Here is a 16,606-nt window from a genome sequence, read left to right as displayed (position 1 = left end):
CTGCTATATCAGCCTCCACTCTTCTGGGAAGACTTTCCATTTCTGTATGGACCTTGCTTTGTGCACAGAGGTATTGTCATGCTGAAACAGGAAAGGGCCTTCCCCAAACTGTTGCCACAAAGTTGGAAGCACAGAATCATCTAGAATGTCATTGTATGCTGTAGCTTTAAGATTTCCTTTCACTGGAACTAAGGGGCCCGAACCATGAAAAACAGCCCCAGACCATTATTCCTCCTCCACCACACTTCACTGACACTATGCATCGGGGTAGGTAGTGTTCTCCTGGCATCCGCCAAACCCAGATTCGACCGTCGGACTACCTGATGGTGAAGCATGATTCATCACTGCTCCAGAGTCCAATGGCGACAAGCTTTACACCACTCCAGCCGACACTTGGCATTACACATGGTGATCTTTGGCTTGTGGCTGCTCGGCCATGGAAACACATTTCATGAAGCTCCCGACGAACAGTTCTTATGCAGACAGATCAGTTGAAATGGTAGTATAAATTGTAAGCTTGCCCAAACTTGAAACTCACGCGCCGCCTATGAAGTTTCCATGGTCGGATTTTGCCTATAGGCTACTTTGAAGCAAAGTAAGACATGCCTCATAATATGAAGTTAAACATTCAGATTTCAAACAATGAATTTCAAAATGCATACTGCCTCCAGCTCACATTGTAGCGTGGTGGTGACACGCTGATAGCATTTTGCCTGCACTTGAATGGGAGGCGAGCTTCAATTAGGCTTCGAGTTGAGAAATAAAAATAGTAGGCCTAGCTCTTTTTAATTGTGCACCGAAACTGTTTAACATGCAATTGCATTTAGAATTGTTGTGCAATGGGCTTATAAAAGCACATTTTACTCTTGCAGTAACCAACTGAGGAGCTGCGGGAGGAATCCCGCTCAAAATAAGCTCTGTATGCTGTGTGTGATAGTTATGTTGGATAAATCAGATAGGCTACATGACTACTAACGAAAATACACACGCCAATTTAATTCCACTATATTATGCAAATTGACCTATAGACCGATAAGAATGATGGTCAAATGTATTTCCATCAATGAATAAAAAACATTGTGCAATGGGAGTTTTTTTCCTACCAGTCATTTTGGACTGCAAGAGTTTTATTTAACAGCTTTTCATTTATTAATTTGTTTTCCAAAAGCTGACAATTGTTGGCTAATGGAAAACCCTGATTGGCAGAATAGTCAAAGTTAAATAGCTACAACAGGCTCTATCACTTCTTCCAAAACTTGCTGTAATCATCCACTTTGAAATCATCTTTGAATTCCACTGTCCTCTGCTTAACAGCTCCCTTCCTGGGATCCCGCTTCCGCATCCTCATTTTCCTTTCTTCCTCTGAGAGTGTACTGATGTCCACAGGCATCTGAAGGGATACAATACCAAATCCTCACACTCAGTCTCACAATCTGATTAGCCTTCAAATGTAGTATTCCTGAATAGCCACACACTGCAAAAACAGATCAATCCAATTTTTGTTTTCAGTTCAAGGATGCTTACCATGAGTATCCTCTTGGGCTCTTTGTACCTAATGTTAATTGTGGAACCATCGGGTTGTACGAGCAACAGTGGATACAACCTTTCATACTTCTGTCGACTGCTTCGTACAATTGATGTCTTGTTGGAGTTGTGCTGAGTGGTTGTTGTGTGTAAACTTGATACAGGAAGGAAATGACTCTGAGCAACCACCTCTTGTAGACATCTAAAAGACAAAACATTCACAATGTTGAAACAATTAGGATCTAGAAAGGACAAACTAATATAAAGGCTTAATGCAAATGTACTCAGAAGCTTGCCGCGAGCTGCCCAGTGATGCGAGCCTACCAGACGAACTAAATGCCTTTTATGCTCGCTTCAAGGCAAGCATGAGAGCAGTATATCGGGGATAGTATATCCAGAGAGAGACATGATTCCATGAAACAAAGTATGTTACAGTCCCTGATGTCCCTCTGGAAGGAGATCCTCACCCTGAGCTCATCTACTTTATTGTCCAGGGACTGAACATTAATGAGTAATATACTCGGAAGCAGTGGATGGCGAGCACGCCTCCTGAGTCGGACTAGAAGTCCGCTTCGAATACCTCTTCTTCACCGGCGGCGTCTTGGAGTAGCCTCTGGGATATTCGCTCTGATATCCAAAAGTTATTTCCGKCTGTATGTAATAACACAAAAAAACGTTCTGGGCTAACAATGTAAGAAGAAATAAATGAAAAATAAACACTGCAAAGTTGCTTAGGAGCTAGAAACAGAGCTTGCTGTTGCTAGCACATTTTTCTTAAAATATAAATATTTGGTTGTTATTTTACCTGAAATACATATGGTCCTTTTTTAGCTGAACATTTGTAGAATTTTGACCTATTTTGAGTCATAAAAAATCATGTGTTCTCTACTCCAACAATTAATCCACAGATAAAAGGGGAAAGCTAGTTTTTCAAAGAAAACTCTCCTCATTCATCTTTCCGCTTCTTCTTTTGATATGGTGGTTGGCAACCAACTTTAAGGTGCATACTACCACCAACTGGACTGGAGTGTGGACCTCTTATCTTTCAATCATGTGGGTTAGTATGCTCATAAAAACCAATGAGTAGTTGAGAAAGGCGGGACATGTAGCACGTCAAGCATCTATTTTAGCTCCTGGCTACGCAGGCCTGCGGGAGCAGTTTGGATGAAATTATTCACAAACATGCATGTATACATTTATTTTGCAACACGGACAGTTTAGTCAGCATGTAAGGAATCATTTTTCACTTCTCTCATTGACTTTCCCAAATCCCAGCCTGCTCTAACTGTTTTGCAAGCGTTCCCGGAAGTCTCGCGACGTTGCGCCTCGGGGTTTAGAAATTCTGTGCCGAAATGTTCGTGAACACATCAGGGGCGTATTCATTACGGAAACTGTTTAAGAACCAAACAGAGCAAAACAAGTTTCTATTGAACATATTCAGGTAGGTCCCTCCCCGTTTAGTTTGTTTCCGTTTAAGAAGCGTGTTGCAACAGAATAGTCATAATAAATACACCCCCAGGGGTGTATTCATTACGTATTGCAACTGAAACAGTTTACCATTTAAGAACCAAACGGTAACAAACAAAGCAAAACCTGAATTTGTCCAATAGAAACTTTAGTTTGTTGCAAAACGGTTTCTGTTGCAAAACCGATGAAACGCTTTGCAACAGAATCGGCATAATGAATACACCCATGCACAGTGGCCTGTTTAGTATGTTATTTTGGCATTCAAACACGTCACATCAGTTACAAATAATGTTTAAAAAAAAAAAAAAAAATTAAGACGCATACAAACATGGTCTCTTTTTGCTTTCTTGACCAAGGCTGGTCCAAAATGCAAGTGTTTCAGCCTAGCTCAGTGCTTCCTGTGTTTGTGAGAGCGCCAGCAGAAAATACAGTGCGTAGGGGTTGGTAATGTTCTCTATTTGCGCCGTGATTGGCTCAGTGTTCGGTCACTCATGGGGATACTACAGCACCGCAAAATCTACGGGGAGAACTCGAATATTCAAGCCCCTTGGGTACTGCCAAAGATTTACATTTGAAGTGCCCATCCAAGGCGGCTCAAGGTCATTTGCCACAGATAAAATTACATCAAATCACGTTATATCTACCGTAGCTTTGATTGGACTGTCATCATCATACTTAGCTAGCAAGCTAAAGCTTAGCCAGCAAGCTAGAGAAGAAGTCATCATCATGAATCAAGTCGGCAATCTACTGGCAAATCCTTTCCAGTCCTTGTCATATGAAGAAAAGTTATAGATAAAAAGTATCGGTGCTCATCAGCAATTGGACATAAAAATTACACAAGAGAAAACGCAAATTAAACAATGAGTGGTTTGAAAGAAATCAGTGGCTAACTGTAAGTGTTGCAAAGCAATCACTAGCCTGCTATTCAGTGGAGAAGGTGTGTGGTCCAAGTTGGGGTTTAAGGGTCTATTTTCCAAGCTTAAAAGGATCAACATTCACATGCAACACCATGGGCCAGAAAAGGTTGAATACATTGGCCATGCTGTCAATCCAGCATGACTTCTGCTGTGTTCAAAACTGGAAACTTGGAAATCTCAGACTATAGTTAGTTCAAGACAACTGGGAACTCTGAAAAAAAACAAGCTCAGAGTGGGTAAATACATTTTGAAAGGTCATCCAACTCGGTCTGGAACTCGGGCCTCTTTTTAGAGCTCCAACCTGCAGATCACTGATGTCATGATTCAACCTTGTTCCCCCCCCCCCCAGAGTTCCCAGTTGTCTTGAAGGCTTATGGTGACAATATTTGCCCACAAGAAGGACCGCCATGCCACCTTCCTGTTCAAGTGAGCACAAGGCTAGTCCAAAAATGCATTGCATGCTGCTGCATAAATTATGTAATATGCCAGGGAGATATGTATACTGTAGCTAAGTAATACTAAGTATGTTGTGTAGTAAGCTGTTAGTAGACCATGTRCCTCACCATTATAATTTGGTCTATTTTCACCTCTTAATGGGGCGGCAGGTTGCCTAGTGGTTCGAGCGTTGAACTAGTAACCGAAAGGTTGCAAGATCAAATCCCCGAGCTGACAAGGTAAAAATCAGTCGTTCTGCCCCTGAACAAGGCACTGTTCCTAGGCCGGCATTGAAAATAAGAAGTTGTTCTTATTTTGTTCAACTGACTTGCCTAGTTAAATAAAGGTTAAAAAATTCACCAACTGTTCTGACTTGATGGTGCACATGTAGCATATAGCCTGTTTTAGAGAAATTTCATAATTGAAAATTGTAAGAGCTTTCATTGTCTGCTTATATGCCTCCTTTATTTATCCTACGGTTCTGAATTGGTGTACAGGGAGAATACTGTAAGAACGGCCCATGTTCTGAATTCTGTCGCTGTACATTACAAAAGTGCTGAACAAATAGTTACATTAACTACGTTCGTCTTCGCTCGCTAATTAATGTCTTAATCGAATTCACGGATTGCCTCTTATCCGCTCATCGTTCCCTTATACCATAGCTTGTACAAGTGATGTAAAGTACTTAAAAGTATTTTTACTTAAGTCGTTTTTGGGGGTATCTGTACTTTACTATTTCAATTTGACAAATTTTACTTCMCTACATTCCTAAAGAAAATAATGTACTTTTTACTCCATACATTTTCCCTGACACGCAAAAGTACTTGTTACATTTTGACCGGAAAATGGTCCAAATCACGCTCTTATCAAGAGGTCATCCCTACTGCCTCTTATCTGGCAGACTCACTAAACACATGGCTTGTTTGTAAATTAATGTCAGTGTTGTAATCTACCTCCTGGCTATCCATAAATTAAAAAATATATATAGATATTGTGCTGTCTGGTTTGCATAAAATAAGGAATTTGAAATTATTAATACTTTTACTTTGATACTTAAGTACATTTTAGCAATTCCATTAACTTTTGATACTTAAGTATATTTAAAACCAAACACTTACTCAAGTAGTATTTTACTGGGTGACTTTTACTTGAGTCATTTTTTATTAAGGTATCTTTACTTTTACTCAAGTATGACTTTTGAGTACTTTTTCCACCACTGGTTAGTATATCGTAATTGTCAGTAGAAATGACATTTGTTTAAGCAAGTCAGCCATATCACTGTTAGCTATGTTTTTTTTTAAAGGCAGTAAATGAGGCTGAATGAACGGTTTCACTGCCAGACAATGCTCTGCTGATAGCCAGGCGGTGTCAGAGGAAGGCCCCCAAAAATTTGCCAAAGACTCCAGCCATCCTAGTCATAGACTGTTCTCTCTGCTACCGCACGGCAAGCAGTACCAGAGCACCAAGTCTAGGTCCAAAAAGCTTTTAACAGCTTCTACCCCAAGCCATAAGACTCCTGAACAGCTAATCAAATGGCTACCCAGACTATTTGCATTGTGCCCCCACCCCCATTTTTACACTGCTGCTGCTGTTACTCTGTTGATTATCCATGCATAGTCACTTTACCTCTACCTATATCTACATTTTAACTCAATTACCTCTAATCGGAGACCGCGCACATTGTACTGGTACTCCCTGTACATAGCCTCGCCACTTATTTTTATTGTTCATTATTTGTTATTTTACCATTTTTCTAATTAGATTTTTTTTTAAACTTCAGTTTATTTTAGTAACTTTATTAACACTCGTTTTCTTAACTGCATTGTTGGTTAAGGGCAGCTAAGTAAGCACACCTGTTGTATTCGGCGCATGTGACAAATAAAATTGTATTTGATAGCTTTATGTAGGCCCTAAAAGCTTGAGGGCACCGTTTGTCACCGTTAAAGTGCAATGAATGCCACTAACATATTTACTTTGGTGAGTAACTAAAGTATATTGAAGCCAATCACTAAAATAACTGGTTATATGGAGGGATGAATGACAAGATAGCCTCCCGAGTGGCGTTGCGGTCTAAGGCACTGCATCTCAGAGCAAGAGGCGTCACTACAGTCCCTGATTCAAATCCAGGCTGTATCACCTCTGGCCGTGATTGGGAGTCCCATATTGCGGCGCACAATTGGCCTAGCGTCGTCCGGGGTAGGCCGTTGTAAATAAGAATGTGTTCTTAACTGACTTACCTAGTTAAATAAAGGTAAAAACATGTTTGTTTTTTTAAATACAGGGCGTTGAATGCGGCTCACGCCGCAAGTAACGCCCTGGACCAGAGCTACTTGTTATCTAACGTGCGTCCCAATGAATGTCTTCAAAACCAACACTTAGTTTATTTACCTGTTTAAAACACTCTTCGACGTCCATACTTTCTGTAGGGCCATGTCGGATTTTAGCTAGCGTTTTTCTCAACGGAACATGGAATTGTTTGGTATTCTAGCTAGCTATCTCGCTAATCGTTATGTTTTAGATTTCTTAAAGAGAGAGCAGGAAGTGGAAGGTCGTGCGCAGTTGTCCGGTAAATAAACGACGTCAGGAAACAATTACCTTCCAAATGGTTCCTACATATGATAAACCACGTCAGGAAACATATCCTGCGTGAATACAGTCATTGGTTTGAATCAAATCAAATGTCAACATTTAACAATAATGTAATACAGTTGAGTTTATTAAAGAATAAATGATCAACTTCATGCGTAAATGTATACATGATATACTTGATTCCTAGTTATATTAATATGCTCTGTATGTGTAGTTCAGTCCCCCTGGGATGTTTGTGGGCAAGGAACCACAGGCTGAAAAGCCGTCTGGTAATGCTGTAGCCTAATACTCATTCTCTCTGTAGCCAGAAACAAGGGTCCCTAAACTGTTTCCTCACTCTTGTTTGTTAATAAATTGCGGATGGTTGAAATCTTTTTCTTTACTAAGCAATCCTCTTAATAAAACAGACTTATTAACATGTGTTAATATATGTAAGAATTTATCTCACTAATGTTCTTAGATGTTCGGTGATTGCTAAACAGAGTGTCTTCTGTCAGCTTGGACACTTCAACAGGCTACATGTGCAAAGTCATTCACTTTAATTTAGGTAAACTTTTTTATTTTAGCTGAGAAGGAAGGTAGCATTGTAATATTTGGTTACTATATATCAAACATCTACAATTCATCTGACTTGGTCCAGCCATTCCATCCACAATGAAAATTCGCATTATTGTCATTAACCACTAGAGAGCGCACAACAATAGGATAGTGTTGAGTTTTCAATGTGTCAACCAAAGCACTCTATCACCTCAACTTGAGAAGTGTTACACCGGTAACTCTATCAGGGCTTATTTGATTCAGCTGTTGTATTTCATTTATTTGCTGATCAGATCTGTTTGTTGCTATATTTGAGTGTAAGGCCTGCCCATTAGCTTTAAAGTAATGAAACCGTAAAATAAAATTTCTTTATGACACAATAATAAAGACAAATAAACGCATGGCAGGGCATATTTTAGTTTCCCAGTAGATGCTGAAACAGCTTTTTCTACTGCCAAGGTTATGAGCAGATGCTGGTTGGAATAAGTAACAATCCCTCTACTTCCCTTCATAAGCAACGGCTGAAAGTGAACTGTTAGAGGTGTGTGTGCAGTTGGTGCGTGTGGGTGTGCATGTGGCTTCTTTTTATCCCTGGAGGCCAGTTGAACTGTATTATGATGAATACTATTTTCCTCTTCAATTCTAGAACCAATTATTCACTTGAACAAAAGAGGCTGAATTGTGTGGCAGGTATAAGTGAGTGTTGATGGTGGAGGCTGATTCTCAGGGGGGTGCAGTTTCCAACCACAGTGGATCACCATCACCTGTTGCTATTAATACTGTAGTTACCTTACCTGCGGCATTAGCACAATTGTCAGATTTGATATGACAGGGTTACCCAACTGGCAGCCCCTGGGTGGTTTTATTTGGCCCCCATAATTTTGGAACATAAAAGACTGTAAATGCAACAGACATTAGTCTCCACATGATTTAAATTTTGTTAATATGTTCCCAAGTATTTCCACGCATAATAAAGAGATCGTAAATACATTTAAGCAAGGTTTGAATTATTATGTTTTAGTCAAATATATCTGTTTGGGCTTCTTGCAGTCAATTTGCGGCCTACAAATTATTTGTAATTATGTTTCGGGCCCCAGACCATCCAGTCAAGAAAAAAATCGGTCTGTGGCTGAATCTAGTTGATGATCCCTGTGATATGATGATATTACCTAGCTCCAGTGCCTGACTTTTTTAATTTGTATGATTAATGAACTGTGAAATGGCTGAAAACCATTCAGATATGTATTTTTTCAAAAGTTGATGTCAAATAGATGTATTCATATTCACAGTCATCATGTTTGTGTTTATTTCCTAGCCAAGAATAAACCATACTGTAAATGCATGACAGTGAAATTAGATTCAACAATAGGAGAGGGCAACCTCCCCCCATCTTTTATCAAGCCCTCCAAGGAAAGGAAATATTGTACCGCGCTGTCAGTCTGCACCCAATTGCTGTGTATAGCACTGGCCTTTCAACACATACATAGAGCCAGGGCACTGCAGAGGCAAGCCTTTCGCTTTCCTCACAATGAGAGTTTGCCTTTTGTTCCGCTAGTCTAGATGAATGAATGACCTTATTGTAAAATTAACTTATCATCAGTCTAATTTATAATCTTTCTGTGTTATTGTGCACACGTCTCAGTTTTCAGTATTCCAGGGTTCTCCCCTTCAAAGCCAGGGCTCAGATTGATGCTGCGGCTGTGGGCAGGTGAGTGTGGGGGAGGGGAGGGAAATTATGTCTGATGAGTAGAAAAGGCTTGCTTTGTACGACACAGATGGCAAAAGAATACCCAGACAGCAGGCCCATTATTTTTCAGGGGTAGGACAGAGAACACTGTCGATCCATCTGCATTTTTATATAGATTAATCCCAAGAGTAAGAATACACATATTTAGACACTGTTATTCAACCTTACCTTATCTGTTTAAAGGAGCGATCTGCAGTAGCTACATCCATTTTGGGATTTATAAATTAAAGATATGTACCAATTTATTCTTGAAGAATATAACTTAGAAATACCTCATGAGCTTAGTTTAGCAGTCATACCCCATCAGAAACCAAAATATAAGCTTGTTTTACACCAATGATTGTAAACAAACTAAATGTAAGCAAACATTGTATAGCCTCGACACACGTTTAGAACTATTATTTTGATGTCATGGATGGTCAGTCCTTGCATCCATACCCCTATCAATGAATTTGAGAGTGGTTACATTTCTCCAGCCACACCCCTTGGCTTTTTAGCAAAACAGTGGCAGCTGGCAGGGGAAACATTTTATTATTTTTTCAACTGCTGATTGAMGCTTTAAGGACACATTTGTTTAGAGGATAACTGAGACTTTGCATTAAATACTTTCTTATGAAACCATAGCTTTCATATCAGACTTGCATATGTAATAATAAATCCCATTGACTGACTGTTTAAAGGTGTGTTTAAGGTCTAAATTTAATTACCAGATGTCTCATAATAGTTGAATWTAGTCTTGAGTGAGCGCAGAAAAACTGGAGGAGCAGGGAATGTTTGGTCGGAGGGGGAGAACACTAACAGTGTAGTTTTTCTTAGGGTGATATTTTCCCCTTCCTACAGATGTGACTTATCAGGAYAGGACTGTCCAGGGGCAATAGTGCAACTAATTTCAGTTTGTCCCTGTACACACAATCTGGACTGACTGCCTCCCCCATGGAGTCCCATGTCCTTCTCAGAGGCATTTCAGACAGGGCCCCATGTCACGATCGTGTGTAGAGACGGACCAAGGCGCAGCGGAGGTTGAGTTCCACATCTTTATTTCTAAGTRAAACTTAAGCAAAACAAAACAATAAAGACACAACGAAACGTGACTAAGTGGTGCACATGCACAAAACACAAAATAATATCCCACAAACACAGGTGGGAAAAACAGCTACTTAAATATGATCCCCAATTAGAGACAACGATTACTAGCTGCCTCTAATTGGGAATCATACAAATCACCAACATAGAAAATACACTTAGAACACCACATAGAAATAAATAAACGAGATCACCCCCGGTCACGCCCTGACCTACTTCACCATAGAGAAACAATGGCTCTCTATGGTCAGGGCGTGACACCCCAGGCACCCTGAGTGGCTTGTTTGACTTAAGATAGTTGAGAGGGATACACTGTGGGGGAAAACATATTTTTCTTTCACCTTATGCCATCAGTACACCATTGCAGTTCCCCTTCAACAAATTGTTGTTGCTCAAGACAATACATGGACTGTTGAGAAGCTTTCTAATAACACGTGTGAAACATAAAGCATCTGAAAAATACTTGTTTGAGGAATATTGTTTGAAAGGCCTTCAAGTATTACAGTATGTAATACAGCTGTAGTGGTAAGCGATAGGGACCATAGAATACAAAACATCTAGACGCTTGTGTTCTGTATAACTGATCTCTGTGGGTGCTTTCTCTCCTGCACAGGCAAATGAAAATGGGTCCCAGACAATGTAACAGTTGTTGGGTGTTTCAGAGGGCTTATTGTGTTGTTTTGTGTGTGTCTCGTTCTTGGCTCTGCAGACGAGCAGTCTTGCCTGCCTCCTGCCATTACAACTCAACTAGATGCCCATGCCAAGCATGTCATCTGCTATGGTTACCAACAACTGACATGTAAATATTTGTAGTCCCAATTACTGTATCACACAGAGAAAGGGCTGCCTGTCGACTCGCTCCCAGACTAATTACACATCGATGTTGGGTTCGTTCTGGCGCCGCAGCAGAAATCAAAGGGGATCCTGAGACACCATGCCAAATAGAGTCTCATCTTCACAAAGGGGAAAGGGTATTAAACTATGATAACAGAGTTCTTCTCTCGCCAGTCTCTTAGAACATTCAGTTGAATGACACACATTGTCAATTTACTATTTATTTGGTTTTCTCTCCAAATGTATGCTTATACTGTATATCCCGTATTATCGTACACTTTTGTTCCCTTTAGTGAAAACAAAAAATCATTAGGAACTCTGGAATTAGTTTACATCAGTTTGTACAATTTACACTTGTAAATGTGTAACTATATAGTTATACAGTAGCCTATTTTAAAGACGTCTTCAGAAGTTCCTGATTGAAATATATAGAGGTCCAGTTTGAATATGACCCACATCCTGATGAAACGAGGTAAATGATAAACCAAGGTCATATCTTAGCAAGACAATGGTCAGACTCAGACAGCTGAATGGGTTCTGGCTGCCAGCCCTTTATGGGGAAAGTTTAATCAACTAAGTGCTAGTAGGCTTGTCCACAGGACTGCAGAGCATTTAGTGCAAAGAATAAGGGTCAAGAGGTAAAGGTAGAATTCAGCTTAGGTGAGGTCCTCCACCTACCATTGTTCTTTAGCTGTGGCAGAGTGCTTCCTAAAGTTATATAGCAGACCTCATGTGGTGAGTCAGAGGGAGTGACCATTGTTATGTTGATTACAGAAACAATGACTGAGCCCTAATGAAGCATTGATGACCACACCCCATATAGCTCAATATTTATACTTTGTCCTAATCAATTGGACCATAGCCTACACTGTCAAAAACATTACTATTTCGATCAATCAAAAATACTTAAACTTGTTACAAGTAAATTAGTTAGTTTTCTCAATTGAAAAATATGACATTTGTTAAAACCAAATATGATTCAATGCCAACTGTTTTACTTTTAAGTGCTTTGACATTCTATAGAAATGTAATAAATTATTACATTTATGTCACAACTTCCACCGAAGTTGGTCCCTCTCCTTGTTCGGGCGACGTTCGGCGGTCGAAGTCGCCGACCTTCTAGCCATCGCTGATCCTCTTTTCATTTTCCTTTGGTTTTGTCTTGTCTTGTATCACACCTGGTTTCAATCCCATTCATTACATGTTGTGTATTTAACCCTTTGTTCCCCCTCATTGTCCTTGTCGGTGATTGTTTGTTTGTAAGCTATGTGCAAGTTATGTTCTGGTGTGCGATGGGTTTTGTACCCACTTGTATTATTTTGTATATTTTGGTTTTCGTAGTTTTTGAGCACTTATTAAACTGCTCCGTTTATACCAAGTTCGATCTCCTGCGCCTGACTTCCCTGCCACCAGCACGCACCCCATTACAATGTAGTTGTCACAATATCCTAACCAAGCATTGGCTAATTTAAAGGGATTTTCCAGTACTTTTGTAAACTTTCTGCCAGCATTTCTGAAAGTAGCGGTCACGAGCCAAAAGTGGTCCCCAAAAATGGCATACTACGTCACATATGTGCATCACGTCATTGCTCTCTCTCTCACTCTGCTGTGGGTGCATCATGTGCATCTTGCTAGACTGGTGTCTCTGAGGGGTCTCTGGCCTGGTTTGCTAACTACCTCTCTCAAAGAGTGCAGTGTATAAAGTCAGAACATCTGCTGTCTCAGCCACTGCCTGTCACCAAGGTAGTACCCCAAGGCTCGATCCTAGGCCCCACACTCTTCTCAATTTACATCAACAACATAGCTCAGGCAGTACGAAGCTCTCTCATCCATTTACATGCAGATGATACAGTCTTATACTCAGTGTCCAAAAAGCTTTCTCTGCCCATAACCTTGTTCTGAACACCTCCGAAACCAATGTCATGTGGTTTGGTAAGAAGAATGCCTCTCTCCCCACTGGTGTGATTACTACCTCTGAGGGTTTAGAGCTTGAGGTAGTCACCTTATACATGTATTTGGGAGTATGGGTAGACGGTACACTGTCCTTCTCTCAGCACATATCAAAGCTGCAGTCTAAGGTTAAATCTAGACTTGGTTTCCTCTATCGTATTCGCTCCTCTTTCACCCCAGCTGCCAAACTAACCCTGATTCAGATGACCATCCTACCCATGCTAGATTATGGAGATGTAATTTATAGATCAGCCGGTAAGGGTGCTCTCGAGCGGCTAGATGTTCCTTATAATTCGGCCATCAGATCTGCCTCCAATGCTCCTTATAGGACACATCACTGCACTCTATACTCCTCTGTAAACTGGTCATCTCTGTATATCTGTCGCAAGACCCACTGGTTGATGCTTATTTATAAAACCCTCTTAGGCCTCACTCCCCGCTATCTGAGATACCTACTGCAGCCCTCATCCTCCACATACAACACCCGTTCTGTTTTATCTCCGTCTCTTCATTCAAAGACTCAATCATGGACACTCCTACTGACAGTTGTGGCTGCTTCACGCGTTGTATTGTTGTCTCTACCTTCTTGCCCTTTGTACTGTTGTCTGACCCCAATAATGTTTGTACCTTGTTTTGTGCTGCTACCGTGTTGTGCTGCTGCCATGTTTTGATGCCACCATGTTGTGTTGCTACCATGCTGTGTTGTTGACTTAGGTCTCTCTTTTTGTAGTGTTGTGGTGTCTCTCTTGTCGTGATTTGTGTTTTGTCCTATATTTTTATTTTATTTTTAATCCCAACTCCCGTCCCCGCAGGAGACCTTTTGGTGGACCGTCATTGTAAATATGAATTTGTTCTTAACTGATTTGCCTAGTTAAATAAAGGTAAAAAATAAATAGCTGTTACTCATGGTGAGGGGCTAAAGGCTCATTGGTTGAACTCGAATTGCTAGGGGGCTGGCCCATGTGGGGGTTATTGTGGGGAAAATGGTGCAGCTCAGTTTTWAAAAAAACTGTTGCTTTCAAACTAGGGATTTCGTGTTTAATTAAGGTGAGACAGTAATTCTGCTCATAGATGATGCATGTATGAACTCAATACGGAAGTGGTCCGATGAAGTGGAAGCTAGCACAGAATGGAATATGTTCCGGGATTCATCCGACGGCATTGAGGAGTATAGCACATCATTCACCGGCTTCATTTGTTAAGCGGAGCGACACCGGGGAACCCAAGAGCAAACTCAGATGAGGAAACAGGGATGAATGAACCAAAATATTTATTGTTACACAGAGAGAATATATGGAGTGCAGATCCAGGGTAGCTTGGATGAGTTGCAGAAAAAACAGATGTGGAGACTGAGGTTGGAGTTGGCTGAGTAGAACAGGGTGAACAGGTCCTGAGGGGAATCCAAGGTAGTGGTGGTGAGTAAAATCCAGAGCAAGGTAGTTGGGTGGTGAGATGTGGAACAGGAGACAGGAGCCAGAGACAGAGCAGTAACTGCAATGAGAGGATAAACGGTGTCAGGCAGAGAAACAGGCACAGCAGAGTAACAGGATCTTGTGTAATCATAAATGGCTAGAATCATAACTGACTGAGCAGAGATTACGATCTGGCAGAGTGGAAGTGGCAGGACTGAGTATTTGTAGAGGTCTTGATTATGGAACGAGTTGCAGCTTGTAGGGATCTGCTCTGACTCCAGCACACCTGTCTCCAACCACACAAGCACACAGAGAGGGAGAGAGAGAGTACAGGGGGAGTAACTGCAGGTCAAGAAGACACCGGATGAAAACCAGAGGGCGTAGCAGGAGCAGATGTGACATCATTAATAAGTGCATCGACGACGTCGTCCCCACAGTGACTGTACGTACACATCCCAAACAAAAGTAATGGATTACAGGCAACATATGCACTGAGCTAAAGGCTAGAGCTGCCGCTTTCAAAGAGCGGGACACTAATCCGGATGCTTATAAGAAATCTCTTTATGGCCTCCAACGAACCATCAAACAGGCAAATTGTCAGTACAGGACTAAGATCGAATCCTACTACACCAGCTCTGATGCTCGTCGGATGTGACGGGGCTTGCATACTATCACAGATTACAAAGAGAAACTCAGCTGTGAGTTTCCCATTGACATGAGCCTACCAGATGAGTTATTGCCTTCTATGCTCGCTTCGAGGCGAGCAACACTGAACCATTTAAAAAAATATATTTTTACCTTTATTTAACTAGGCAAGTCAGTTAATAATATATTCTTATTTTCAATGACGGCCTAGGAACAGTGGGTTAACTGCCTAGTTCAGGGGCAGAACGACAGAGGTTTACCTTGTCAGCTCGGGGATTCAATCTTGCAACCTTTCGGTTACTAGTCCAACGCTCTAACCACTAGGCCACCTGCAACCCCATGCATGAGAGCACCAGCTGTTTCGGACATAGCCAATGTGAGTAAGACCTTGACACAGTTTAACATCCACAAGGCCGCAGAGCCAAACGGATTTCCAGGACGTTTACGCAGAGCATGCGCTGACCAGCTGGCGAGTGTCTTCACTGGCATTTTCAACCTCTCCCTGAACCAGTCTGTAATACCTACATGTTTCAAGCAGACCACAATAGTCCCTGTGCCCATGAACGCCAAGGTAACCTTCCTACCGCACCGTAGCACTCACATCTGTAGCCATGAAATGCTTTGAAAGGCTGGTCATGGCTCACATCAACACCATCATCCCAGAAACCCTGAACCCACTCCAATTTGCTTAACGCCCCAACAGATCCACAGATGACGCAATCTCTATTGCACTCCACACTGCCCTTTCCACTTGGACAAGAAGAACACCCATGTTAGAATGCTGTTAATTTACTACAGCTCAGTGTTCAACACCATAGTGCCCTTCAAGCTTATCACTAAGCTAAGGACCCTGGGACTGGATCCTGGACTTCTTGACAGGCCGCCCCCAGGTGGTGAGGGTAGACAACAACACATCCGCCATGCTAACCCTCAACACGGGGGCCCCTCATGGGTGCATGCTTTGTCTCCTCGTGTACTCCCTGTTCACCCACGACTGTGTGGACACACACGACTCCAACACCATCAATTTGCATCCTGTAGCACTAATTCCAAAAAGTTTTGGGACACTGTAAAGTCCATGGAGAATAAGAGCCCATCCTCTCAGCTGCATACTGCACTGAGGCTAGGAAACACTGTTACCACGATAAATCTACGATAATAGATCATTTCAATAAGCATTTTTCTACGGCTGGCCATGCTTTCCACCTGGCTACCCCTACCCCGGCCAACAGCTTTCCAATCGTTGGGGATCTCAGACGATACAAAAGGAGGTTGAACAGGCTAGTAATAGGGTTGCAACATTTTGGAGGATAATTTAAGAGAGAGAGGGTCCAGATTGTCTAGCCCAGCTGAGTTGTTGGGATCCAGATTTTGCAGCTCTTTCAGAACATCAGCTGTCTGGATCTAGGTGAGGGAGAAGCGGGGGGGGGGGGGGGGCTTGGGCAAGTTGCTCCAGGGGGTGCTGA

General features: G+C 41.6%; 1 protein-coding gene across 1 annotated transcript; it reads right to left on the bottom strand.

Annotated features, from left to right (window-relative positions):
* Positions 1-1,087: 1,087 nt before the first annotated feature.
* Positions 1,088-6,922, bottom strand: mrpl55 (mitochondrial ribosomal protein L55). The gene is made up of 3 exons (XM_023998103.2): positions 6,732-6,922; positions 1,525-1,726; positions 1,088-1,390 (listed from the first exon to the last, which is right to left on the bottom strand). Exons 1-3 carry the CDS (start codon positions 6,773-6,775, stop codon positions 1,241-1,243), a joined length of 396 nt encoding a protein of 131 aa, XP_023853871.1. The 5' UTR covers positions 6,776-6,922; the 3' UTR covers positions 1,088-1,240.
* Positions 6,923-16,606: the final 9,684 nt, after the last annotated feature.

This window comes from Salvelinus sp. IW2-2015, linkage group LG13, assembly GCF_002910315.2.
Source record: "Salvelinus sp. IW2-2015 linkage group LG13, ASM291031v2, whole genome shotgun sequence".
NCBI classification, from domain to species: domain Eukaryota; kingdom Metazoa; phylum Chordata; class Actinopteri; order Salmoniformes; family Salmonidae; genus Salvelinus; species Salvelinus sp. IW2-2015.
This window is presented reverse-complemented; position numbering and strand designations above follow the sequence as displayed.

What these genes read in the sequence shown, in the direction of transcription:
- mrpl55 (XM_023998103.2), bottom strand. Translation starts at nt 6,775, where the DNA reads ATGGCCCTACAGAAAGTATGGACGTCGAAGAGTGTTTTAAACAG. An exon ending in TCGAAGAGTGTTTTAAACAG is followed by an intron (nt 1,727 to 6,731) that starts GTAAATAAACTA and finishes TTTGTCTTTTAG; the next exon opens with ATGTCTACAAGAGGTGGTTG. An exon ending in AGCCCAAGAGGATACTCATG is followed by an intron (nt 1,391 to 1,524) that starts GTAAGCATCCTT and finishes GTATCCCTTCAG; the next exon opens with ATGCCTGTGGACATCAGTAC.